The sequence below is a fragment of the Eumetopias jubatus genome, unplaced genomic scaffold (assembly GCF_037043125.1).
Source record: "Eumetopias jubatus isolate StellerSeaLion01/CBP00866 unplaced genomic scaffold, mEumJub1_p1.0 scaffold_13, whole genome shotgun sequence".
NCBI lineage: Eukaryota > Metazoa > Chordata > Mammalia > Carnivora > Otariidae > Eumetopias > Eumetopias jubatus.
The window spans coordinates 74,782,450-74,808,993 of NW_028274819.1; the positions used below are offsets into that span (position 1 = coordinate 74,782,450).

A 26,544-nucleotide genomic window follows, 5' to 3' on the forward strand; every position below is an offset into this window, starting at 1 on the left:
TGCTATTAGAACGACCAGAGTAGCGGTGCGCGGAGCAATGGAGTTTGAAACCCCCCAGCTCTTCTGAGGTGAAAAGACACCTTGGCGAAGAGAAAGGCAGTTCTCTTTACCCCAAGTCTATTTCATTTCTGATAGCACTTCAAACGTGGGTAAGAGGGAGGAGGGCCGGGGGAATTTAAGAAAGTTGGATACAGGGGAGCATGGCTGGCTCAAGAGCATTCGACTCTTGATCTCTGGGGTTGTGAGTTCGAGCCCCACCTTCGGTGTAGAGATTACTTAAAAATGGAATCTTAAAAAAAAGAAAAGAAAAGAAACTTGGATGCAGACCGCCTCCCCGCCTCCCCTCTTCCTTTATTCAACAAATAGTTCTCCGACCTCTGTTGGGTGGCTGACCCTGGGCTAGTGAGAGCCGCGAAGAGGAAAGGACCCAGAATGCGGTTTCCGGGAGGACGCTGTCTAGAGAGCACACACCGGACGCGTAACTGAGGGACGGAAAGGACCAGCGAGAACCGGGGAGCCCCCCCGCCCCCCGACAAAGCCCCTCCGCGGCGGCTGCCCAGCCCATCCCCCCGCACCCCTCCCGGGCGGCGGCCAGTTCCGGCCGCGTCCCCATGGCAACCAGTGGCGGCGCGGCGCGCAGGCGGCTGGCCGGGTGGGAGAGGCCCTAACGGCCTCGGCGGCCGCGCGGAGGGCGGGCCCGGGTGGCGGGAGCACGGCGGCGGGCGACGGGGCCCCTCGGGGCGGGCCGGGCGGAGGGTGACCCCGGCGTTCCTGCTCAGGGGACCTCAGACCTTTGGGGAGAGCGCGGCGCTGCGCAGGTAACCCGCCCCGGCCCCTGGGACCCGGTCTCGACCCCCCTCGACCTCGCCCCTCGGCGGGGCCTGCCCAGGGCGGGGGCCGGGGACCCCTGCAGGCCGGCTGCTGCGCGGGGGGCTGGGCGTGAACCGTGCGCGCGCCGGCGGGGCGAGCCCGGGATGTCGGGAGGGTAGTGCCGAAGCCGGGTCTCCCTGAGTCAGCAGGGGTAGGTTCTAGCTGTGTGGCCTTGGGCAAGTCACCTAGCTTGTCTGTGCCTCGGCTTCCCTGACGTTAAAGTGAGTGATTGAGGAGAACCTGCAAAATCGGTTTATTCATTTGTCCCTTCTGGTCAAGTTTTCGTTCCCTATCCCTGCTCCTCACCTCTCTGCTCCACACACAATCCCAGAACCTCTCTTTAATTCCTTTAATTTGGAAGTGACGTGAGCCCGGGAGTCTTCCTCCTCGTTCTGCCATCTTGTATGCTATTTAATTGTCTTTAATTCAGTGATTCGGAGGAGTTGAATTTCTTTTCAATACTTTGTCCATTTATCCTCATATATGTTTTTTTTTTTTAATTAAAACTTTGTTGCTGGGGAAAACGTTTTTCTTTCCTTTTCTTTCTTTCCTTCTTTCCTTCCTTCCTTCCGCCCGCCTTTCTTTCTTTTCTTTTCTTTTCTTTTCTTTTTCTTTCTTTCTTTCTTTCTTTCTTTCTTTCTTTCTTTCTTTCTTTCTTTCTTTCTTTCTTTCTTTCTTTCTTTTTCTTTCTTTCTTTCTTTTTCTTTCTTTTTCTCTTTTTTTCTTTCTTTCTCTTTCTTTCTTTCTTTCTTTCTTTTTCTTTCTTTCTTTTTTCTTCCTTCCTTCCTTCCTTCCTTCCTTCCTTCCTTCCTTTCTTCTTTTTCTTTCAGCAAGTACTAACATCCAGGTAAACAGGTGCCCACAAAGCCATTGAGGAATTTTAAGATTTATATTTTTAGGCAACTCTTAACCTGTTTGTCCTAAATCTCATGGTATATTTATTCTAACAAAACCCAGAAAAGGCCAAAGAGAGAATTTACTTAAAATAAAGGCGAACTTTTAAGGGACAAGAAAGGAAAGTTTGAGAACATTTAGCTTTAACTCCTCTGCAATAGGAATTCTCTTTACTCATCTCATGTGATGAGCCCTTTGCAAAGTACCTGGCACCAAGCTGTTCTTCAAGAAATAGTGAATGAATGCTCATTTCAGCCAATACCATGTATTTCAACTCATGACTAAGCCAATGTCATAAATGCAGGGGGGGGGGTTTAAAAAGGTCCAAATTTCTGCATTTTGTAGGACCAAGAGCTACTACACTTGGAGAAGTGCACACTACGTGGTTTGCCAGTAGCAGAATTTTCTTGCTTTATAGGTGAATAAAGTAAGCGTTTTAGTAATCTAGATCATTTTCTCCCCTAATAGATTAAAAATCAAGAAACAAATCAGATGCAGCACTTTCTTGACATGGAGAACCAAGCCCATAATACAATGGGGTAAGTGTTGATTGAAAATTTTCAGTTTAATAAGTGGGTCCTCCTTAACTGTCCCCAAAACTCCCAGACGATACATGAATTTCAAAATTGAGTATTAATAGAAGGATGTACCAGTTACTTTTGGTGAGGTGGATGGAGGGAAATTCAAGTGATTCTAATCAAGAACCTATGGTATATATCTTTCCAATTTTGACTATGGGTCTCTATTGGAAAATCACCATTTTCCAACTTTTAGTGAGTTTTTCTGGTGGTTTAGGGTGATGGGTGCGCAAACAGACCAATGTGCTCTTGGATTCCCAGCAGCTCCCACCCAGTTTGCTCCTTTCTTGCTGCACTGAGTGTCCCAGGCTTTTCTCCACACTTGTCCGTGAAGCTGAACTCAACCCTTAAACATAGCCTCAGAACAGATTTGGCTCCTACAGACTCTAAACTACAGAAAACAAACTGATGGTCACCGGAGGACAGGTGGGTGGCGAGATGGGTGAAACAGGTGATGGGGATTAAAGAGTGCATTTATCATGATGAGCGCTGGGCGATGTATGGAACTGCTGAATCACTATATTGTACACCTGAAACTAATATAACACCGTATGTTAACTCTACTGGAATTAAAATTTAAAAACTTAATAAAATTAAAAAAAAAGATTTGGCTCCTCAAACAACAATAAGAACTGAAGATTTTACCAAAGGTCTCATGAAGAGATAAGGGCTAGAATTTATACAGCATTCCCCACTGCAAAAAATTAAATTCCCTTTCACAAATATCTGTCCCCACCCCTCCCATGCCACCACGACCACAAAGGTTTCTCTTCCTGTTGTTTCATTAGTCAGCAGGCCACTGGCTAACCCCAAAGCTGGGGGCCAGGCAGAGGAGGGGACAGGTGAGGGGCGAACACGGGAGGGACAGTGGGTAGGAGTGGTACTCTGGTGCCTAATCTTGACTGTGACTGACTTGCACTCATCAAACCTCTCCAGGTGTCTCCCTTTCAGTTATTCTGCTCAGACCATGACTTTGACATCATGCTAAAGGAAAGCTGCACAGGTCTGGGTAAGAATAACGGTCAGTTTTGTAAATCCTGCTGCATACGCCTCCTTACAACAGCCCGGCTAGTATTGTTCTCATTGTATAACTAAGAGAATCGAGTGTACTAGTTAGAGTATAGTCTAAGGTCTTGTAATCAGGAGACCCCGAAATACAGTGGTTTAGATAAGATTGGAGTTTATTTCTCTTTCATGGACAAGTTTTGGGATGAGCAGCCCAGGACTGGGAGGGCAGCTCTGCCATCCTCACTGCATGATTTTTATGTCTGGACCCAAAGTGATGGCTTCAGTTTCCACTGCTGTGCTCCTGCCAGAGCGAAGGGGGGAGGGCAAGAGGAGAGGAGATTTGGTTCCTTTTCGGGATGTGCCCTGGAAATAGCAGGCCTCACTTCTAGCCATTTCCTGTGGGCCAGAACTTCGTCCCAGAGCTACAGCTGGCTAGCTGCAAGAAAAGTTGGAACGTGTGATCTCTAACTGAGCAGCTCGATGGCCAGCTAAAGCCTACGTGACAAAAGGAAGAAGAATGGATATTGGTGGACAGTTAGCAGCCTCTGCCACATTTCTGAGCTGAGAAAGGTAGAAAGAAAGAGAAATAAAGCAGCAACTTGCCCCAGAATGTACAACTGGTTAGTGGAAAGGTAGGATTTGAATTCAGGTACATGTGGCTCTAATCCCTGCATGCTTTGCTCCCCTGGAAATGGGTGGTACTGAGATATGGGAGCAGCCTGCATACTATCTGTGGCAGAGCCAGGTTAGGATTCGGGACTGAGCAGGTGTTAGGTCCCTGATGTGATGATTGCACTGAGGGCTAAGAGGCAGATTGAAGGTCTCGAACCTGAGGCCTGATACCAGATACCACTTTACTCCTGCAGATCTGAGGCCATGGAGACTGCTATTTGTCTTCATTCATTCTTTTGGGGGAAAAGTGTAGCATATTGAATGCATAGCAAGCACAACACTAAGTCTCTTGGTTTATACAAAGATCGTTAAGAAACAGATGTTAAGGAGCTTAGAATTTAGTAGGGAGTCATAGAGCTTGTTTGGGTACAATGTAACCACAAGCCAGCAGTGAATGAGAATCAGGTTTCCCTGAGGAACTACCCTACTCATCCCAGCAGACATGGGACCAGACATTGTCTACTGTGGTCTACAAAGCATGAAGAGCCAGGCTGGCTTTGCTTCTGTCCTGCATGCTATTGAGATATATGTAAAAATCTAGATCATAAAGACAATAAAACCTCATCAGGTTTTACAGAGGTGTGTTACAGAGCTTATCAAACCATGTCACCTACATACACGGTAATATTTTGTGGTGCAACTTCATCTAACAGATATTTATCTGGAGTTTACTATAAGCCATTGATTGGTCTCAGCACCAAAAGAGAGGAGTGAACAAAACGAGGCCACTCCTCCAAGGGTTAGTGGGAGATACTAACATGTTTCATATGGTCATATGAGGAGAAACAAAGCAGGCTAAGGATGGGAGGTTGAATGGGGTGATCAAAGAAGGGTTCCTGGTCAGGTGGCTTTGGAGCAGAGATTATATTGGGCAAAGAGAGTTCCAGACAGTAGGAACAGAAAGTGTGAAGGGGTAAGGAGAGAGCTTTTGCACAGAACATTCGTTGGGTGAGTCATTATTCTCTGATACCTGGGTTATCACAGGGTTTGATTTTAATCTTAAATCCATGATTTCCCTCAATTATAGGTGTTTGTATTTGTGCCGTAGTAATCAACTTAAACTCCTTCTAATCAAAACAGCCTTATCTGAGTGTGTCCTTTTCATTTGTTTTTAGAGTGTGTGCCCAGAACATAAATAATTACAGAATGAACAAATGGTGTATTTGTATTGGCCTGTTAAAGAGAACCATGTCTAGATTTTGCTTTGTTTCTGTTTTCCTTCTTAATTTCTACTCTTACTAGCTTGTCCTTGTATGATTTATTTTACTTATCTTGTTCTCCTGATTTTTGAGTTGAAAAATCTGGTTCAGTTATTTTTATGATTTCTGAATTTTATGATTTCTTTAAGTTTCTCCTGAGCACAGCTCTGCTGTGGGCCATAGTATTAGTGTTTCCACTCTCATTTCCTAAATAGTCTGGTATTTCAACTTTGATTTCCTCTGTGACTAATTTGAGATATTTAAGACATGTAACTTCTGGGGGGCAGTGTTAATTATATTTTTATTATTATTACTTTCTAATCTCCCTACCACCACTATGGCCTATCTGATATTTCAGTTTTGTTAAGAGTGTTCTTATAATCTGTTGCATGATCAGCTGTTAGAAATGTCCTTTGGACTTTGAAAACACATGTATATTCTGTATTGGTGGAGTAAAAAAGTTAAAAAAGTTATATACAGGTCATCAAACCTTTTACTAAGTATGTTTAAATCATGTTTTCAAATCCATTGTTACCTTACTTTTTGTCTATTTGATCTGTCAAATTTTAAGAAAGAGCTTTACCATAATTGTGGTTTTGTCCAATTCTTATATTTGAAACAGTTTTTGTCTTACAGATTTCAGTGTTCTGTTACTTAATGCATTGAGGTTCATGGATGTTATATCTTCTTGGTATATTATAGGATTTAGCTTTATAAAAGATCTCACAAGTGTAGGTTAATGGGTTTTTTGTTGTTGTTGAAATTCTGCTTTGCCTGATACTCATATTGCCATCTCTGCTGTCTTTTTAGTTTACTTTAGTCTGTAATGTCCTGTTCATCCCCTTTGTAACGGAAGTAACTCAGTTTTTTCCTTTCTCTGTAGGGAGAAACTCAGTTCTTCTCTTCTATGTCTTTCTTCCCTCTGTGCCTTAATCTTCACAGAGAACATTTCACTTCTGATGCTTGCTTCTGGTCATCAAATGTGTGAAGGTTTTTCCCCACCAAGCAATTGTCTGTGACACCAGCTGGGTGTCCTACAATTTAACGCAATTCTGACACCGCCTACCTGGTGATAGCATGTGGTCACACGGGTGAAGGGCTCAGCCCCACAAGACTGCTCCTCCTGCCGTGTTAGATGCCAGGAGCAAGCCCAGGCTGCTGCCTGTGCTTTGGACCGCTGTAGATGGCAGGTTCCAGTGCCCCCCACCTAATTTGCTAGAATGGCTCACAGAACTCAGGGAAACACGTTTATCAGGACAAAGGGGAAAGGCTACAGATGAACAGCCAGATGGAAGAGAGGCATAGGGCGAGGTGTGTGGGAAGGGGTGCTTGGCTTCCAGGCCCTTGCCAGGTGGGCCAGCCTCCCAGTATTTCCTGCTTACCAACCCAGAAGCTCTCCGAACCCCATGTTTTGGGGATTTTTTATGGCGGCTCCATCGTATAGGCATAACAGATCACTAATGGAAGGTGGGGCTGAAAATTCCAAGCTTCCAATCATAGCTTGGTCTTTACAGTGACCAGCCCTCATCCAGGAGCCCACCCAGAACTGTCTCATTAGAACAAAAGGCACTCCTATCACCCAGGAAATTACAAAGGTTTCAGGAGCCCTGTGCCAGGAACCAGGATCAAAGACCCAGATGTTAGAGCAAAAGATGTTCCTGGTGCTCTTATCACTTAGGAAATGGCAAGGATTTTAGCAGCTGTGCACCAGGAATGGGGGCAGAGACGAATATATATTTTCTACCATCTCACACTCTTGTTTTGAATTTTTTTATATCATATTGGAACATATAGTTAGATTTAATAATATACCTCAGTTGGAGAGTCTCTGCCATGAAAAGGAGGATCTATTTATTTATTTATGCTAATATTTGACCCATTTTGATTTCCCCAAATTTACGAGTCTGATCTAATTTTCTTTTTCCTCATTTTCTCTTAGAAGTTTTACATCCTATTTTATAAATTGTCAGTGGACATTTTTTTAAAGATTTTATTTATTGAGAGAGAGAGAGAGAGAGAGAGAGAGAGAGAGAAAGCACAAAAAGGGGAGGGGCAAAGGGAGAGGGAGAAGCAGACTCCCCGCTGAGCAGGGAGCCTGATGTGGGGCTGTCTTTCAGGTTTGTTCTTCCCTCCTTCCTTCCTTTTCCTTTCTGCGTGTGTTTGTGTGTGTGTGTGTGTGTGTGTGTGTGTGTGTGTGTGTGTGTGTGAGTGAAAGTTTATAGGATTCTTTTTTTTATCCTTGGAATTTACAAATTTATCAGGATAACTTTCTAGGTATGGATTCTTTTGCCATGATCCTTCACAGCATTTGGTGAACACTTTTATACTAAAGATTCAAATCTCTTCAACTCAGTGACATTTTCTTCTATTTCTTTGGTTAATGATTCTCCACTCTCTTGTTTCATTCTCATCTCCTAAAAGCGTCCTTTTTCTTTCTCTCGTAATTTCCATTGTCCTGAGGACTTTCTTGAGTTTTCTCACTTTTATTTCAGCACTGATTACGTTGTTTTTACTGCCTCTCCTGGGATCTTTAGTACTGGTAACCATGTCGGGACCATGAGATCAGGACCATGAGATCATGACCTGAGCCAAAGTCCAATGGCTAAGGCCACCCAGGTGCCCCTAAAGGTCATTTCTAAATAGGAATTTGATAGGAATAAAATGCATTGAGCAATCCTAAGGTCAACGAAATACATTTATAGAGTCCCAAAATGTATGAATTACAGAGTGCTGCTTTTTTTTTTTTTTTGAAGATTTTATTTATTTATTTGACAGAGAGAGACACAGCGAGAGAGGGAACACAAGCAGGGGGCATGGGAGAGGGAGAAGCAGGCCTCCCGCCGAGCAGGGAGGCCTACATGGGGCTCGATCCTAGGACTCTGGGATCATGACCCGAGCCAAAGGAAGGCAGATGCTCAACGACTGAGCCACCCAGGCGCCCCCAGAGTGTTGCTTTTAAAAAGTTTTTTAAGTTGCTTTAAAAGTTTTTTTACTTATATAAGTGGATTCCCCTATAATGACTTACTTCTTTAAAATATCTTTTCTAACTGAAACAGAACATTTATCCAGATCTTTCTTTACTGAGTTACACATGTATATAGTTTAAAAAGTCATTTGGTTCCTTATTGCTGTTATCAAAAAACAACAGTCTCCTGTTCCCTCCCCAGTTTTCCATTCCCCAAAGGCAATTCTTTTGGTGGATTCTTTTGGTATTTATCTCCCTATCTCTGAATAACATGCTTTTCTTGCTACTTCTTGATTTTTCAGTTTTAGGCATTATCTGTTGGTGTCCATCATGGTTGTTACTTTTCCTGCCTTCACCACCTCATCCCCACCAGAAAACAGTCCCACACACACATACACACACACACAGTCCCACACACACAGAGTCCCCCCCCACAGTCTCACACACACACACACACACACACACACACACACACAGCCCTCCCACACAGTCCCACACATACACACACAGTCCCCCCACACACATACACACAGTCCGATATATACACATACACACACACACACACACACACAGTCCCACACATACACACACGCACACATACACAGTCCCACACACACACATATGCACAGTCCCCCCACACACACACACAGTCCCACACACATACCCACACTCCCCCCCCACACACAGTCCCCCACCCATACACACAGACAGTCCCACACATACACACACACAGCCCCCCCCACAGTCCCACACATACACACACAGTCCCCCCACACACATACACACAGTCCCATACATACACATACACACGCACACATACACACAGTCCCCACACACACACACAGTCACACACACACACACACACACACAGTCCCAATCATACACACACACACAGTCCCACACACACAGACAGTCCCACACACACCCACAGTCCCCCACACACACAGTCCCCCACCCACACACACACACAGTCCCACACACACACATACACACAGTCCCATACGTACACACACACACACACACACACACAGTCCCACACACACACAGTCCCACACACACACCCACAGTCCCCCCCCCACACACAGTCCCCCCCACACACACAGTCCCACACATACACACACACACACATACACACAGTCACACACACACACACACAGTACCCACACACACACAGTCCCACACATACACACAGTCCCAATCATACACACACAGTCCCACACACACATACACACAGTCCCCCACACACACACATAGTAGCCCCCCCACACACACACAGTCACACACACACACACACACACACACACACACACACACAGAGTCATACTTTGCATTCTTCCATCCTCTCAATACACCGTAATTCTGACTGGATCAACATTCTGTTTGCCTCGTTATGACTTTATAAATGCTCCTCACCTCTGAGCCATAGAGCATATGCCGTGATGACTCTTCCTTTCATATAAAACGTTTTGTCTTCTCCTGGAGTTAAGAACTCTAGTATCTTAACTATAATTTTTAAAAGTTTTCCTCTTCCTGGAGAAATTTCCTTCCAAAACTGTCTTTCTGTTTGTATTTGACCTAGTTGTGTGAACTGCTTTCCTCAAACGTCTGTGATCCCTGACTGCTCACTCCTGTGTAGGATGACAGAGTCAAAGCTGACAGGAAGCTCCAGTGTATACAGAAGGTGCTTGTTGACAGGGGGCTTCGCGGCATGTCATCAGCCTAGTCTTGCTCAGTCTCTGTCTCAGGCTGATCAGATTCTAGAGAACACTCTTCTAAATTCTCCTGCTTAGAGGGTGTAAATTGGGCTGCCGGCACTTACCCCCTCTACCTAGTTGGGTTGCTTCTTGGCTTTCTCTGCTGCTAGCTGCCATTATCTTTGTCCTTGTCAGTTAAAAATACCCCTTTGCTTCATTTTCGTGGGATTTGGGAAGGAAAAATGTTGATGTTCATCCATCTTCAACCAAAAGTTTTATCTTTCTCTACTAAATCTTTACTTTTGATTCTGCAACTTATATCTTAGTCATTGATCTTGTTCATAGAATCTTATCAAACCCTTCCTAAAAATCTGCTGCATGATCTGCCAATTTTTTTAATCTGCCATGAAAGTCATATTTTCAAAGAACCGAGACGGATAATAAAGCATAACCTCTCACATCTAATTCAGAAAAATCCTTTAAAGCAGTACTCTGTGTGGGCATCTTTCTTAACCTTTTAAGTGTTCTTTCCCTCTGAGATATATTAATTCATACTCACAACTTTACTTCCCAGTTTCTTGTTTAATACAGTTTTAATTATAATTTGTAAAACATTCTAATATAAGTCAGTATATTGGTAGCTTAATAAATTGTAGTAATGTATACTTTTTTAAGATTTTATTTATTTGTGAGAGAGAGAGAGCGCAAGCAGGGGGAGCGGCAGAGGGAGAGGGAGAAGCAGGCTCCCCACTGAGCAGGGAGCCCAACGTGGGGCTTAATCTCAGGACCCCGAGATCATGACCTGAGCCAAAGGCAGCTACTTAACCGACTGACCCACCCAGGTGCTCCTAAATTGTAGTAATGCATTCTTTTTGTACATTGAAAATTCTTTTTTTTAATTTGGTTGATTCTCTTGCCTTCTGAATGGCCCAGTCTATACCCCCATTATTCTCTGTCCACTCTTTATTCCTACCCACACATATTCCTTTCCAGAGTAATCAAATCTGATAAGTTGTACTTCCTAGTTTCTCTGAAGAAGAAACAAAGTGAAATAGACTTGGGGTAAAATCCTGATCTTTTACTTTGAAGGTAGATCCTGAAATGTTAGCACAGTGCTTAGTGTTTATAGGAATTCACTGAGTGATTTTGAGAGGGAGGAAGACACTAGGAAGGGGGAGGGGAGGGGGAACGGGGAAGGAAAGAAAGAAAGGAAGGGAATGATTCCTTTGAGAAACTAATTAAGCTGCTACTGAGTTCAGGCAAAGATTAAAAATGCCACCGTGTGGGATATATCCGCATATACTTTTTACAGGACAATGTTTATGAAAGGTTAATTACAGTAGTTACAAGTTACAAGTGATATGTGTAAACCCAGGCCTGTACATCACAGGCTAGGCCCACTGGCCGTGTAAAATGGGAAGTCACCGGAGGGCTTTGAGCAAAGCGCTGACATTCTCTGACTTCGTGTTTTAAAAGGCTTACCCCGGTTGCTCTGTGGAGAATAGACCACAGCAAGGCAGGAGCAGGAGGGACAGACAAGCTAAGCTGTTGCAGTCATTCAGGTGGGACATGACAGTGATTTAGATCAGGTTGGTAGAGGTAGAAATAGTAACAAATGGGCATATTTTGACAGAAGTGCTGACAGTATTTAGAGATCGTGGATTGGATATGTGGTGTGCAAGAGGGAGATGAGCAAAGGATGATCCCAAAAGCTCTTCCCCCACCGTTTGGAAGGATAAGATTGTCATTCATTAAAATAAGGAAGACTAGAGAAAATGCAAGCTTGGTTTGAGATGCCTGTTACACATCCGGCTGAAGATGTCAAATAATTAGCTGTACATACAAGTCTCCATGCGGCTTTCTGCTTCCCCACCCTGAGGGGTGGGGCTTTTTTGTTTGTGGTCACCTTATGGCCGCAAGATGGCTGACTGCCTCAATGATTACATCTCCTTCCAGAATGGGAGCAGACGAAGGGCAATGGGGAAAAACAAAAGAGCACATGTCAGCATTTCATTTTGGCTTCTTCCAGAAGTCAAAGCCCCAAGAAACAAGGATGTGGATGCAAGTGGTTTATTTGGGGGATGAAAAATGTGGTATATTAGTTTCCTCTGACTGCCGTATAACAAACTCAGTGGCTTAAAACAACCGAAATTGACTCACAGTTCTGGAGTCCAGAAGTCCAAAATCAGTATCACTGGGTCAACATCAAGGTGTCTGGAGGGCTACTGTCCCTCCAAGGAAGAATCTGTTCCTTGCCTCTTCCAGCTTCTGCTGGCTGCCAGCATCCCTTGGCTTCTGGCCACATATCTCTGACCTGTCAAGCCAGCATCTTTACGCCTCCCTCTGGTTCATCTCGATATCCCTTCTCCTGTGTCTGTCACATCTCCCCCTCCCTCTTTCTCAGGGCACACCCAGATAACCTAGGAACATCATTAACTTATGCAGAGACTTTTCTTCTAAATGAAGTAGCATTTATTTATTTATTCCAGAGATTCAAATGTGATATCTTTGGGGTCCTTGTTTCAGCCTACCACCTATGGGACTAGGGAAATGAAATAAGGAAGAGCAAGTTATGAAACCAGCTATCACTGAGGGTGACTGGAGCGAAAGCCTAATGGGGAGACTCTGGAACCCAGTCTAAAGCACAGCCCTCAGAGTTATCCCATCCAGGGAGCAAGTGAGTATTTACACACCAGGAATTGAGAATCGCAGGTTGAAGATTGCTCCTGGGAGGGCTTCAATTTCCTGTTACTTCTGGCCTACCGTACTGGTGGCAAGGAGGATCCCCAGTGGCAAGAGGAGGGATTCAGGCAAAGAAATGCAGGTTCTGTCCCCTGGAAATCAGGCTGAGTGCCCCTAAGTGGTAAGTGTGAGGGCTGTGTAGGCACCAAGGGCAACTGCTCTAGCTCTCTCTGGCTGTTTAATACCTCTCACAGGCCAGATTGTGTTGCATGGCCATGCCTCCAGTCTCCAGGGGAGACTGGCCAATATGGCTGTGTTTTAGGCTGGACACATTTCCACTCTGGGTAACACTGGAGATCTCTTATGGAAGAAAGGAAGGGTGGGTGTTGGGTAGGCACCTAGCTGCATAGGAGATAAGAATGGAATCAGACAAGTGATAAGGATGACTCAGACCCCAAGGTCTCATCACTGGATAGGGTGAGAAGTGATCAGAATTTAGGATATTTATTGGAGGCAGTGCCAATAAGACCTGGTGTTCTGGGGTTTGAGGGAAGCACAAATCTCAGATCGTGAGGGTTTTGATCTTGAGCCACTATAGCAGTGGTGCCAATTAAAGAGATAGGGTGGACTGGAGTGGGAGCAGGTCCATGGTGTGGGGGAGTCAAGTGCTGTTTTGAATATGAGAATTTTGAGATGCTTATAGACGTCCTGTGGGAATGTCGATGTTGAATGGTAGTTGGATATAGAAGTCTGGAGCTCAGAACTCAGGCTGCAGAGAGAGACTTGGAAGTTAGAAGAAAACAAGCCGGCATTAGAAGGTTCATTTCCAACATTCAGGAAACAGCGTATTTTCTATTTTCCTAATATTGGAAAAACAGATTTTATCAGTATTTACCTAATCCTTTGCTGTTGGGATCCAGTGAAATAGCTGGCTCTAGTTTTAAAGAGAAAAAGGGTTAAATGGCTATCCTCGTTTGTACTAATACTGCAGTCTTTCATCAAATAGACCTTTTAGCAAGAGGGAATTTTAATTGTCCTAGAGATTGGCTTATAGAATCCAAGCTAACGCATATGTAGTTTATTATTAATTATACCATGGTTCTCTGTATTAATTTGAAATAATATTTCAGATATAGAAGTTTATGGGGAAAGTGAAGTTACTTTTATTTCTTGATAATTATAAAAATCACCTGAAGAAAGAGGGTTGGTGCTTGCTAATATTTCAACTGTCTTCTTACATCATTCAATCCATGAACCAAGATGTTACTCAGAAGAGGAATAGTCATTATAGAAAAAGTTTTAAGAAAAAGTTTATCTGTAGTATAGGTATTTAAAAGAATGGAGCACTGGGTGTTATACGCAAGCAATGAATCATGGAACACTACATCAAAAACTAATGATGTAAAGTATGGTGATTAATATAACATAATAAAACTTTTAAAACTGTAAAAAAAAGATCTTCCGTTCTTTTTGGAACATAAAAATTGTGAGATTTTAAATTTGTGTGTACCTAGAATTCTGGTAAAACACTGATAGGGACTTGGAAGCTATCACATTGCATTTTATTTCTATAAATGTCTTTCTTTGATGATTTTGATAAAGGTTCTAGAATAAGGCCTTGATACAAAGTACATGTAAGCATGCTTTTTGGGAATGGTGGGATTTATACTCCTCCACATCCCAACATTAAGCTTATTATAGATGAGCAAGCAGAATGGACTGAGTATGAGCCACCATCTCGAATAAGCAGTAAAAATAGGCATTGTAAGGCTGCTAAGTCAGCACACATTAATGAGGACAGTAAATAGCCTTTTTTGGACAATGAGAAAAGTGCTTGAGAAAAGCTATTTTTAGCTGTAATTTGGTAACTAATTTTGAACGAGGGCAACAGTGAAATTATGACCGAAGAATCATAAAGTAGTAAGCCTTTCCCTTTACTGTCTTAGGGGGAACATCAGCTACAGAGCAGGCTGACATCACAGACATGTCTAAGAAATTGGGTTCTGGGGCATCTGGAGTCTCTCCCATTTGGTTCTATTTAAGTTTCTGGTGTGGTACAGTACTTGATATACAGAATAGGGTCTATGAGCCCCCGCAGAAAAGTTAAATTATATTGGTATAGCTATATCGTAATATAACTAAGACAAATAATATGTTGCTACATTTTAGAATGAGTTTCATTAAAATATTTTGGAAAAGTTAAGACCTAATGTGACGGCTCATGCTGCCCATTGACCTTTTGGAAACTCGTTTTCTTCATCTTCCATGCTGCGTGACAGTCCTCTCTTTCTCTTCAGCCTGTGCTTTCCTTTCTCAATCCCTCCACTTCCTCCATGATGACTTCCATATTTGTTTTTCGAACCCCCTCTTCTCTCTCTCAAGCTCAAGATCCATTTCTAGTCTGACATCTTTTATGTCCCCAAATGAACTCACTTTGTTTTTTACAGACCTCTTTCTCCATTTCTGTTTTACAGGTTGATGATGGGGAGGCTGCCCCTACATCCCCCTTGGCCCAGAACAATCACTGCTTTATACCTTTGTCCTGGCATAATTATCATTAGGGCCCCTTCGACTTCCAGAATTGTCCTGGTGTGGATAATTGATCACATGGTCACCATGGCCGTCTGTCCGATGAAGGTCTGCCCTTGTAAGAAGCAGCATGTAAGCCCATATATGAAAGGACTTTGGAGTAACATACATGTCCATGTATCTTACTCCAGCTCTTTTTACTCTGAATGACTCTCTACTTTCCATTCTCCTGTCCCCGCAACACACTGGCCACCACTACTGCCATTTATCCATCAGCTTTGTCTTTTGTTCTCTTCATGTATTGTGACTCTAGGCTCCTCAGATTTGTACAGCACCCTGCAAGTCTCAGTGTGCCCCCTTCCTTCTAGTTTGAGACCTCTCTCCTGACCCCACAAACCTTCTCTTAGGAATTGCCCCCAGGGATAAACCCAGTTATCAGGGCCTGGGTTTATATGTCTTAAGTAGTGTGTCAGACACAATCCACCTAGTCCCTAAAGCCCGAAGACTTTAAAAAAAAAAAAAAAGAGGACTTTTTTCCTTTTTAGTGCCTCCATCAACTTTTCTAAAATTGGAAAAATAAGATCTACTTTACGGGATGTTGTGAGGATCCATAAGAGGAAGAACAGGAAAGTAATTAGCATAGTGTTAGTCAGCGTTTGACTAAAGGAAGAAATGAAAATATGAATGATGTTAGGGCCCAGCTCTGTGAAGTAGGCTAAACTAAGCCTTTTGTATTTCATTTTAAAGTTCATTAGATTTAGGAGCAAATACTGATGCTGTGGAGACCAACTGCTCTTAATTATCTCTGAAAAACTGAAGAAGGGAAGATATACTAGAAGATTAGACTACTGAATTTCAAAAGGAATATTAAATTTGACAGAAAGCTGAGTTGGATGTAAATCTGAGTTGGACTAAGTCTTTGGGAAGACTCTGGAAGGGATTCTGGGTGGTTTGTGAACCCAGGACTCAGCATGGATGCATATTAGATCAGCTTTGGCTCACGGGGCTGATATGCTGGTGCATCAGGGAGCATATAGGCAGAATCTTCCTTGGGTTTTGCCGTAATATTTTACAGGGCTTTTTGTGACATTCTTATGGGGGGAAAAAAAGAGAAAAGATTGTATATTTAATTAAGTGGATTAGAAACTGATTATAGGAAAAGAAATTATCACCAGATCCCTCTCACTCTGAAGGGCTTGATAGTGGAATGCTATAGACCTCTGTCCTCCCTCCTGTCTTGTATGACATTTTACAGTCACTTGTAGGGGAAAAAAAAAACACATTTATATATGAGACAAGTAATGCTTATCAAATCTGTAGCTGACACAATACTGAGAGGTATAGTGAATATATTTTCTGACAGAAACAGGATCCCAAAACATAAGCTCCTTGAGGAAGGCTTCTGTTATAACCCATCCTGTCCAAGTTTGTATTCAGTACCTTTCCTTTCTAGTCCCCGAAATGCTGCACGTATTCATCAGTCTCGTATTGTACCTGCCTTGCAAGTGTCTCTACGCACAGGTCATGTGCCTCTGTCTTCCCAATTCCTCACACAGTGGGCAGCAGTCGCTAAATGAATGTTTGCTTCATTAAAGAACCAGTGGTGACCGCACATGTTGAGAGGCTGAATCTATCACTCTGAAATGTAATAAGGATAAATATAAAGCTCTGCCCTTAGAGCACTGCCCCCCTCCAAGATGAAACAAGCACAAGATAGTGGCTTTGTTTGTAGCATGCATGAAAAAGGTGTTTGGACAAGAATAAAATCACCTTGAAATGGTATCATATACTGCTTTGCCCTTCCCCTTCCCAAATTCAAAGCTAAGGCAATCTTCATCAGCTCGAATAAAAATACATAGCACCTACAACAAAGGATGTGAGAGTCCCTGTCTAAACTGGTTAGACTGTACCTGGGGTATTCTGTTAAAGTTCTGAGTGGTACATTTCAAGGAGGAAATCAACATAGGAACTTGTTCGGTGGAGAGCCACCAGGATTATGAAGGGTCTGAAAATCTTACCATAGTCATTCACTTTTTCATTCATTCAACAAATGGTATGTTAAGCGTCTAGTATTTTCCAGGCAGTATACTAGACAGTGAGTGGTGGAGGAAAAAGAAATCCCCATGGGCAATTGGAGGAAACAAAGATACCTGTGGAAATAAATAAAGACCACCCAAATGAGAACAAATAAAGCCTATTTATTCAAAGCTTGCTATAGCAAGGGAATCAGCAACCATCACTTACATTTGGCAGAGGCTCGAAGGCCGGATGGGAAAGCTTTGCAGTAAACAAAAGAGAAGGCTTTGGGTATGCTTTCATTAGATGGAGGCTATTACTGGGAAGCCGGAGGCAGGATTAGTAGAAGCAGGGCATCCCATGTGATTAGTCTGGGGAGCGTAATTGGCTTTCTCCAGTTGGTCCTGAGTTGGAAGTGGGGGCAAAAATTAAGGAAGCTATCAGTCATTGACCGAGTCCCGACTGTTCTAGGACTATTGCTATAGAGGTTGTAGGTAAGAGTCTGTTATCATATGTTCTGGCCATTGTCTGTATGAATGTTCAGTATCTACTAGTGAACACTGAGAAAACTTGGAAGAATCTGGGGTGACTGATAACTGTATTTGACATTGATAACTGTATTCAAGTACTTTAAGGTCTACTGTGTTGAAAAGGCATTTATTCTGCATGGGCCCAATGGATCAAATTAGAACTAGTGGGTGAAAAACAGTCCAAAATAAGAAAGAACTTTTAAAACTCACTGCTATCTAGATACAATCTCAGACAGTGTTTACCTGGTAAAGGAGAAATTCAGACCTAGGCTGGGTGACCTCTTGGCAGTGATATTGTGAAACAGATCACAAGCCTTGGCATGCACCGGAGTCACTTGGTATCTTTGTTGGCGATGCAGAATGGCCTCTGTTCTAGACCTGCTGAATCTGATCAGTGGAGCATCATAGATGATTCTCTTATGAAACGTGAAAGACATGCAAACACTGGATGGGTAGCTGGACAATGTGACTTGTAAAAGTTCTTCCACCCTGAGTCTAATATCCCAATTTTTGCATGCCATAGTCATAATCAGTAAAGAAACCATTTGCTTGTTTATTTAACAATATTGATTGAGTAGGTTCCATTATGTCGCACTCTACTTTCAGCCTATGTTTTAATTCCATTAGCATGGTGCGTTCCTACTTGCTGAGGAGATAATGATGAAAAGAGCTCATTTGTTCATTTTTCAAAAATTTATTGAGCATCTGCTATGTGCTGGAGCACTGTGCTGAGCTCCAGGGAGATGGTGATGAAAAGGCCCGATATAATCCTTTTTCTTTCAGAGCTTACAATAGCAGAAAAAAATAGAATATATTTATAGCAAAGGTGATACATGTTGTCATGAAAAGAAAATGGTGTGAAAACGATTCTTTTTGTTCTGCTGTTTTTCCCCACGTCCTAACTCCAATTACAATTCGATCAACTTATTTATAGAGGAATTAGTACTTCCTTTCCTCAGGTTTGTTTTAGGTTTTAAGTAAAAATGGAGAGCCTTTGGGCCTTAGTCCAGGAATGCTAGAAGACTTCAGAATGGCACTTTGTACTTAAAAGCTCTCCGCTGTCAGAACTGATGAGTCCACTGGTGAATAAACCGATCAAAGGGACATCCTTCGTTCAGGCTGACTGGGCATTTTAGAAAGTGATTCTGGAAAATCTGAGTTCTTTGGATTCTAATACCTCTTCCTAACCCTACTGAAATGGAGCTAATTTATGTTATATTTTTCAAGCGAGTTCTTATTCAAAACATCACGTCTTTTGCTGTGTGGTACACAGAAAGGAGCTAAGGATGGGAAGCAGCTGCCTAGGATCTAGACCTGGGTGTCCCACTAATTACTGTGTGACCTTGACTTCTCTGGGCCTGAGGTTTTTCAGAATGCTAAACGATCCTTAATTACCTCTAAAATTCTGATTGGGTGAAACTAAATGGAGAAGATATCATTTCTCACCTGCCTTTTCCTCCTGCCTTCCTCCCACCTACACAAATATATTAGAAGCCCCGTCACCACCATTGAATGGATACTGAAATAACTCGCTTTCTAATCTGGACATGCATGTGTTCCTTAGGCTGAAATCTGAGGCTTCAACATCTGCCTGCATATCCAGCTTGAATAACTGGACTTCGTCCAGGCCACTGTGAAATACGTCAGCTTCTTTGATGGAGAACCCTGCCCTGGGAGCACCCAGCAATCTGTCCTCACAGCAGGCACCTCTATAAATCTAGCTATTACCAAGGGCTTTGTTTCAATTATAAATAGACCCTCTGAGACCCAAGATATTGCCCCTTATCCAACTAATAGTATCCCCATTATCTAAAGACTTACATTATTCTGCCCACACCTGCCTGATCAGATTCCTTCCAGAGGGATACCAGCCAGATGGCGCTAAGTTCCCCCCATGAGGGGAGAGGCACTGTCGCCCAGTTAGTACCCTTGAATCGGGTCCTTCCTAGCCTGGGGTTGCTCTTCTATCCCTGATAGGCACGGTTGGAGTCCCAGTTTGCCTGCCATCAAACTTATTCAAGCTGTGACAGACATAGGTACACGTACATTTACACAGAAGAGCATTGAACCATTTTTCGTAATTCGAATTTTCCATAGAATCAGCCCACTCTAAAATTGTTATTTTATTTATTTACTTTTAGCTAACTTTCTTTATTGCCACCTTGTTTCTGACATAATCTGCACATGTGTTTTCATTTTAGGACTTCCTTGTCTAAGCCAAAACATGCACTACCACCTACACCAAGAAGAGAATAGAAGCAGGGGCTTTATCAGTATATTGCATTATATTATGACAGCAACCATACTTTAGACAATGTCATTTAAAAAAATTTAATGTATAGTCACTGTTTACTCTGAAATTAGCTTTTAGGTTTAGTTTAAAATTTAACCTCTGGCTTTCAAACTTCTTATTTAAGTAATTGAGGAATTTGAGGGGCAATAATTTGAGGAAATTTTTTGAGGAAATAATGATCACGCTGTTCAGAGCAACGGAATCATTTTTCTTGTCCTCATATTTCACTCTTTTAAAATGTGTTTCACTTTTTGACCATTGCCAGAGCTTCTCCTTGTGAGGCTGAACTTCAGGAATTAATGGAACAAATTGACATCATGGTAAACAACAAAAAATTGGATTGGGAAAGGAAAATGCGGGCTTTGGAGACACGATTAGATCTTCGGGATCAAGAGTTGGCAAATGCACAAACTTGCTTGGATCAGAAAGGTCAAGAGGTACTGAATATATGTGTTAATTGTTAATTCCTCAGACAGTTATAAATAATATTTTATCAGGATATGTTTTTCGTTATGTATACTTTTTATCAGGCATCAGTGGTAGCCTTTATTGCTTGGAATTCTGTCATAGTGTGCTAAATGTGTTCTATCAAATAAGTGACGATTGGAGCCTCGACCCATCAAAATTCGCTGACGCAGACAAACACAATGTGTCAATGCCATCTAGAAAAGTAAACAGACATTCAATATATATGTGAAATAAATATGGTTTGCAAACAAAGATGTCAGTGCTTTTGCAGCTGTAGAAACAAAGTAGTTGTCCAAACCGTGTCTTTGGAAATGGCTGAGTTCAAGCGCCTCTTCAAATCTACTAGGAGAATATTTCCTGAAAGAAGTGAAATGTCAAGATGTGATTGCAGGACAAGGGAGAAAAGAGTTCAGTGAAGGGTGTATGTGTATATATGTGGGCACCCTCTTAAAAGGAGTGCCCCCAGCCCCTGCAAGATTGCTTACAGCACGTCAGTGACTAGAATGTATGAGTGCTCTCAGGCTTCCAAAGGAGTTCCAGAAAACCATATACTTGACCTAATGCGGACTTTTGTGTCTGTGAATTTTTCTTCTGGGCGAGGCCTAAGAGCAGTATTTGCTTTAATCATAGACTAAACCATCATCAGTCAACTCGTTCTTCAGCCATCTCTCTACCTTTGTTGTTCTCCCAATAGAACTTGGCTTTAGACATCGTTAACTGAGTTATTTAGTTATCGGCATCTGGCTGCCCTTCATAGTAGAGGCAGGTCATCAGACCTAGGATATGTAAGGGACTATTCTCTTGCTTCCATATCTGTGATGACCCAGGTGTGTACACAGGTACCTCCCGCGCTTTTTCAGCAGACAAATTCTGCAAGCCAAACCCCTGAGAACTCCTCGGACACATTCTTTTCTTTTTAAAACGGTCTTCTAAAAATGTAGCCATTACTCCGTAGTGTCACCAGGGCAGAGCTCTGTTTGAAGGCAGTGGAGCCCCAAATAAAGCCGGACTGGATCCGCAGAGGCCCTGCCTGTGTAACAATGACATGGCTGCCTGAAAAGATAATGCAAAGTAAATTCTAAGCCTTAATTTAAACTGTGATGGAGACACAGATCTTTTGTCAAACATCCACACTGCCCTGTCCTAATGTGTACCCAGTGGAATGGCACCAGCAGTGTGGGGCTTTGTGACTTTAATTATTAATAGCTATTTTAAGAACTGCAGTACCAATATTTATTCTTGTTTGGGGACAGCAGTTTTATTTAAATCATGCTCATCCTTTGCACATTTTCTGCTTTGGTCAGGCAAAATTTAAGAAAAATCAAAATTAAGTTTTATTCTTGCTGCAGGTGGGGTTACTTAGACAGAAGTTGGACAGTCTGGAAAAATGTAACTTAGCGATGACGCAAAATTATGAAGGACAGCTGCAAACCCTAAAAGCTCAAGTAAGGAAACTTATTATAATTTAATCTCATTTGATGATTTAACACATTTTGATATATGTTTTCACATATAAAATTATATCAAATTTATGTATTTATAAATTGTATTAATTTTATTAAAAAAGATTATTTTCAATACAAGTAAAATTCTTATATTTTAATGACGGGTTATATGTTTGACCCTGTCTTTCACTGTTTTATTAGATTATTTCTTTTATTAGACTGTCAGCTCTTTATCCCTTTAACTGTTAGCATAGTGCTAGACTATTACCTTTCTACTTATCAAGTGACTTGCTAATTAATTATATGATAATAGTTAGCAATGTGAACAACAAAAATAACTTTGCTATTATGAAATAGATAACTGAAAGGACAAAACTGGTCTTTATTACTTTGATACTGGTAGGGCTGTTTCATAAATGATAGGTCTTCTGAATAGAGATACTGATTTCTTTCTTACTTATTCCTCTACCTCCTCACTGTGCTGGCAAGCCAAAAGTTTTCTCTCCCTTACCACAAATAATACATAGGGCAGTCATTATCTGTGCATCTCAGATCTAGTGGATGTTATGTCTTGCTTTGCTTAATAAGTGAATCAATGGGAAATACAGTTTGATTATGGGATTTTTGAAGTGCAAAGATTTCATAAGTGATAATACAATTAAATGAGCCTAAAGTAGTTAATTCTTTCTTAAGTACCTTCTTAGGGAGGTCATCAGCCATTAAGATTGGATTTGAAACATTTGATGCCACTTAATAAGTATAATCTTCTAAGACTAGCTAGCTCTTAAATTTAGACATTTTGCCTGCAATTCAAATAGCTGCCACTAGATGGTAGCTCGAATTAGGAAACAATGGTTTTTCCTAAGACTAAGCATTTAACGCTTAACTCAATCAACCTTGTTTTTTTCTGTAATGATAAAGCTCTAAAATAGCAACATGTATAGTAAAGCACTGTATTGTTCGGTATAAACAGAGACACCACAATCTGGAATAAGTTTGAAAAAAATACAGAAATGGAGATACAAATGAATTACCATCTCAAAATTATATTTAATTAGTTCAATCACTGCTTACCAGATCTTTAATCTCTGGGTTTTTTTCACGTCTGTTGTTAAAAAGTTGTGAGACTTGTTTACAGGTGCTAAGCAGTCATGTAATATAGGAATCCCTGCCGTTTGATGCTTTGCAGCTCTATTTTATTACTTGGCTGCTGGCTAACCAACAAATATCCTTACGGCAATTTCACAAAAATGTGTTCTGTGGAATGCTAATATTGAGAGTTTTGGAAATGCTGTTTACTTCTCTGCTCCTGGACATTTACAGTGCATATTTGCATATTACAGGCTGTGAAAAGTCTTGCTTTAAACAAATCCATTTAGCTTCTTTAATCCATCATTTTTCAAAACATATTTGACCATGGAACTCTATTTTTTAAGCTAAAACCTGCTTATACTGTAGTACAGTATTACAGTGTAAACACTGTAAACAGGTGTTTCATAGAATACACTTTGGAAACACTACATTGTTCTTGAGAGAGCAGCCATCTGCTTCCACTGCAATTTTCTGCTTCTCATGTTAAAAGAAAGGAAGGAAGAGTGTTAGGGAAGGAGAGCAGAAGAGAAGGAAAGAGGGAAGGAGGGCAAAAGAGAGAACTGGTTTGCATAATAGCTTATAATATGTCATTCTTCTAACCAGCAAATGCTGTCTTGTGGCAAACATGCTTTGGTTGCTGCTAGCTCACTCTACTGATTCCTTCTTTGAAATTCCTGGTTTATTTACTATTTCATTTTCCTAAAATATCTGAAGGATACACTTTACCACACTCTTCTTTGAATAACTTAACTCTGTCAGAACTTTCTCATAGAAATTGTTTCCTTTTTGAAAAGATAGCATTTTCTTTTCCTTCTAACCATTATGAAACTAGGATTAAATTGTGTATATATTTGAGATTTTCACTTCTGGAAAGATGGAGTAGGTGCATTTAGATCCTGCAAATTAAAATTAGAAAGCTTGGACATTATCTATAAAATGATATATGAAGATGCTGAGAGTGGAGGGAGGAAACAGGCCAACTAAGACCTTGGTACCCAAGGAGTGACATAGTGGTGAGTTCCCTGGGATTTCTCTTTGCCTCTTTTATCCCAGTCTGGGTTAACAGAGAAGCTGACAACCCAGACGCTCCAAAGGGCACAAACAAAAAGAATCCCAAGGAATGCCTGCTTTCTGCAGCCAAAAGACCGAGAAAAAGACAGCCTAGCAACATTATACACTTTTAGATAATAACTGCTGTACTCCAGCCAAACACTACAGAAAAAGATTTCAGCCCCAAACCCATCCCTCCCCTCAGCACAGGCTGAGTAGACAGCCTCTCTCTCACCAGCCTGTAATGAGGTAGTCCAGGCTCCCCAGCCTGGGTGGTGTGAGAGAAGACTTGAGTGGAGAGCCAGGAATGTCATGACCACCAAGTTTTAACAAGGCCCTCCCCATCCCATGGTGTTAGTGGAGGCCATATGGAGAGCCAGGACTAGTATGCCCATTTGGTGGTGATGAGGCAATCCCCTCCTCTCTGAATGGTATCAAGGGAAGCCTAATAAGGAGTCAGGATGTTTACCACCTCTCGGTGGTAATGAGGCCACTCGCCCTCACTACACTTTCACTGAAGGACATGTGAGAAGCAGTAACAAGTCACCTACACCCCTCCAGTCAAGGTGGTATCAGTGAAGACTAGTGGGGATCCTGAACTCCCATTCCCACTCAGCAGGGATAAGGAGCGCCTCCCTTGGGTTACCAGCTGAGGCCAAGAGCTGAACTCCCCCTGCCCACTGGCAGTGATGAGGTAGCATCCCACTTTCCTTGCCAGAATGCCATCAGAAAAGGACGGCTGAAACACAGTCCCTAAAGGAACTCTAGTGTCTCATAGCACAATACCCAAAATGTCCAGGTTTCAATAAAAAAATCACTCATCACACCAGCAACCAGGAAGATCTCAACTTGAATGAGAAAAGACAACCAAGAAATGCCAACACTGAGCGAATATAGATGTTAGAATTATCTGACAAGGATTTTAAAGCAGCTGTTATAAAAATGCTTCAGTGAGGAATTACAGACATACTTGAAACAAATGAAAGCTTTAGCAAAGAAACAAAACTATGAAGAACAACCAGTTAGAAATCTTATCTCTGGAAAATACAATAACCAAACTAAAAAAAAAAAAAAAAATCAGTAGATGGGCTCAAAAGTAGAATGAAGAGGACGGAGGAAATAGTCAGTGAACTTAAAGATAGCAGAATAGAAATTACCCGATCTGAACAACCAAGAGAAAACAGACTAAAAGAAAATGGAACTAAGGGACATGTATGACTCTAACAAAAGATTGGAAATTTGTGTCATCAGATTCCCAGAAGGGAGAAGAGAGGGGGACTGAAAAAGTGTTCAAAGAAGTAATGGCCAAAAAGTGTCAGAACTTGGTAAAAGATATAAACCTACAGATTCAAGAATCTGGGTGAAATTCACACAAGATAAATACAGAGAAACCAACAAGACACATCGTAGGCAAAGTTCTGGAAACTAAAAGACAAAGACAAAAATCTTGGAAGCAGCAAGGAAGACATAACACCTTCCCTATAGAGAAAAATCAGTTGAGATAACAGAATTCTCCTCAGAAACCATGGAGGCCAGAGGATGTGGAACATTTTTCAGTTGCTGAAAGAACATAAATGTCAACCCAGAATTCTATGCCTAGAAAAAATATCCTTAGGAATGAAGGGAAAATCAAGTCCTTCTCAAATGAAGGATAACTAAGAGAATTTGTCACCAATAAACTTACCTTCAAATAATGGCTAAAGAAAGTTCCTTTAGCGGAAAGGAAATGGCAAAGAAAGAATCTTGAGACATCAGGGAGGAAGAAAAAACAATGGAAAGAGTTAAAAAATGGGTTAATGTAATACTATCCTTCTCTTTGAGTTTTCTAAATTGTTTGACAGCTAAAGCAAAATTTATAACAATGTCTAATGCGGCTCTTAATGTATGTTGAGGAAATACTTAAGACAATAATATTATGAATGGGTCAGGGCAAAGGGACATAAAGAAAAGTAAGACTTCACAGGGCGCCTGGGTGGCTCAGATGGTTAAGCGTCTGCCTTCGGCTCAGGTCATGATCCCAGGGTCCTAGGATCGAGTCCCGCATTGGGCTCTCTGCTCAGCAGGGAGCCTGCCTCTCCCTCTGCCTTCTCTCTCTCTCTCTCTCTCTCTCTGTCTTTTATGAATAAATAAATAAAATCTTTTTAAAAAAAAGTAAGACTTCTGCATTTCACTTGAACTGGTAAAATGTTGACACCAGTAGGCCGTAATGAGTTACATATATATAATGTAATACCTAGAGCACCAATTGAAAAAGCTATTCAAATGGATACATTAAAAAACACTATAGATAAACCAAAATAGAATTCTAAATAATGCTCAAATAACACTGAAGAAGACATAAAAGCTAAAATAGAGAAACCAAGAACTGGAAAACAGAAAAGAACAACAAGAGTAAGGCTTAAGCTCTAATATATCAATGATTACATTAAGGGAATTGTCTAAATACATCAGTTAAAAGATGGAGATTGACAGAGTAAATTAAGAAAATATGACCTAACTATATGTTCTGTTCCAGAAACTCACTTCAGACATAACTATATAGGTAAGTTGAAATAAAAA

General features: G+C 41.6%; 1 protein-coding gene across 1 annotated transcript in view; it reads left to right on the forward strand.

Moving 5' to 3' along the window:
* Positions 1-744: 744 nt before the first annotated feature.
* DEUP1 (deuterosome assembly protein 1) overlaps positions 745-26,544 on the forward strand; it is an 82,059-nt gene continuing 56,259 nt past the window's right edge. Inside the window, exons 1-4 of the mRNA XM_088017795.1 lie at positions 745-818; positions 2,233-2,303; positions 20,196-20,367; positions 21,748-21,843. Coding sequence (XP_087873921.1) covers positions 2,257-2,303; positions 20,196-20,367; positions 21,748-21,843 — 315 coding nt within the window. The 5' untranslated portion in view covers positions 745-818; positions 2,233-2,256. The remainder of the gene's footprint in view (positions 819-2,232; positions 2,304-20,195; positions 20,368-21,747; positions 21,844-26,544) is intronic.